Consider the following 1,281-nt stretch of genomic DNA (forward strand, 5'->3'; position numbering starts at 1 on the left):
TTGGAGTAAACCTTGGATCTCTGTCAGGCACTATGGAATATGGTATTCCGTGTAGGTGTACTAATTCAACAATATAAAGGTTAGCTAACTTCTCCAGAGAATAGGTAGTATTTACTAGAAGAAAATAAGTTGACTTTGTAAGTCGATCTACAATTACCTAAACAAAATTTTTCTTGGATGGACTGAAGGGTAACCCCGATATAGAATCCATAGTGATCCTATCCCATTTCCATTATGGAATTTCCAAAGGATACAGTTTGTCGGAAGGAGCTTCGTGTTCATCCTTAATCCTTTGACACGTCAAATAAGTTGAGGCATACTCAACAATTTCCCTTTTCATGCAAGCCCACCAATAAGAGCCCTTCAGATCTTTATACATTTTGATGCTTTCAGGGTGTAGTAAATAAGGTCTTTGATGAGCTTCCTTAAGAAAATTTTTTCGCAACTCATTTTCCGTTGGTACAAACATTATGTTCTTGAACCTTAACTCGACATCTTTTCTTATACTGAAGTTTACTGCTTTGCCAAACTCCATTCTTTGCTTGAATCGATCACACTGACTATCTTTCATTTGTTCCTCTAATATCTGTGAAAGATGGGTTGGTTTCACGACTGATTCTGGTATAAAGGCTCCATTACCAGACATGGTTACCTTATTTCAAAGAGACAACAAGGTTGCCATAATTTTCCTACTCAGAGCATCCACCACTACATTGTTTTTCCTAGATGATACTCAATGGTCAAATCATATTCCTTTAACAGCTTTAACCATCTTCTTTGGTGTAGATTCAAGTCCCTCTAGGTAATGAAATATTTTAGACTCTTAGAAAATATATGATATTTCTCACCATACAGATAATGTCTCCATAGTTTCAGTGGTAAGACCACTGTTGCTAATTCTAGATCATCTGTAGGATAGTTCTTCTTATGAGGCTTCAATTGCATGATGCATAACCTATGACCTTACCTTTTTTGCATAAGCACGCATCCTAATTCCACTGTTGCTAATTCTAGATCATGATTAGGATAGTTCTTCTTTTTCAACAGTCGAGTGAGAGGTGATGCTATCATCGGGAAACCCTTTACAAGCCTTTTGTAATACCCAACTAAACTTTGAAAGCTGGGAACTTTAGAAATATTCTTGGGCGAGTTCCACTATAGATCTGCCTTAACCTTAACAGGATCCACCATAATACCATAATGTCCTAGGAAATGCACTTCTTTTAGCCAAAACTCATATTTACTAAACTTTGCAAACAACAGATTATCACGCAATGTTCT

The 1,281-nt window shown here is 36.6% G+C and overlaps 1 protein-coding gene across 1 annotated transcript; it reads right to left on the reverse strand.

The window, feature by feature from the left end:
• Nucleotides 1-232: 232 nt before the first annotated feature.
• On the reverse strand, nt 233-646 carry LOC128286813 (uncharacterized). The gene has a single exon (XM_053024531.1). It carries the CDS (start codon nt 644-646, stop codon nt 233-235), a length of 414 nt encoding a protein of 137 aa, XP_052880491.1.
• Between the last annotated feature and the right edge of the window lie 635 nt (nt 647-1,281).

This window comes from Gossypium arboreum, chromosome 13 (genome assembly GCF_025698485.1).
Source record: "Gossypium arboreum isolate Shixiya-1 chromosome 13, ASM2569848v2, whole genome shotgun sequence".
In the NCBI taxonomy this organism is placed as follows: domain Eukaryota; kingdom Viridiplantae; phylum Streptophyta; class Magnoliopsida; order Malvales; family Malvaceae; genus Gossypium; species Gossypium arboreum.

Excerpts from the sequence above, each read along its gene's own strand:
- LOC128286813 (XM_053024531.1), bottom strand. The coding sequence starts at position 646 with ATGTCTGGTAATGGAGCCTTTATACCAGAATCAGTCGTGAAACCAACC.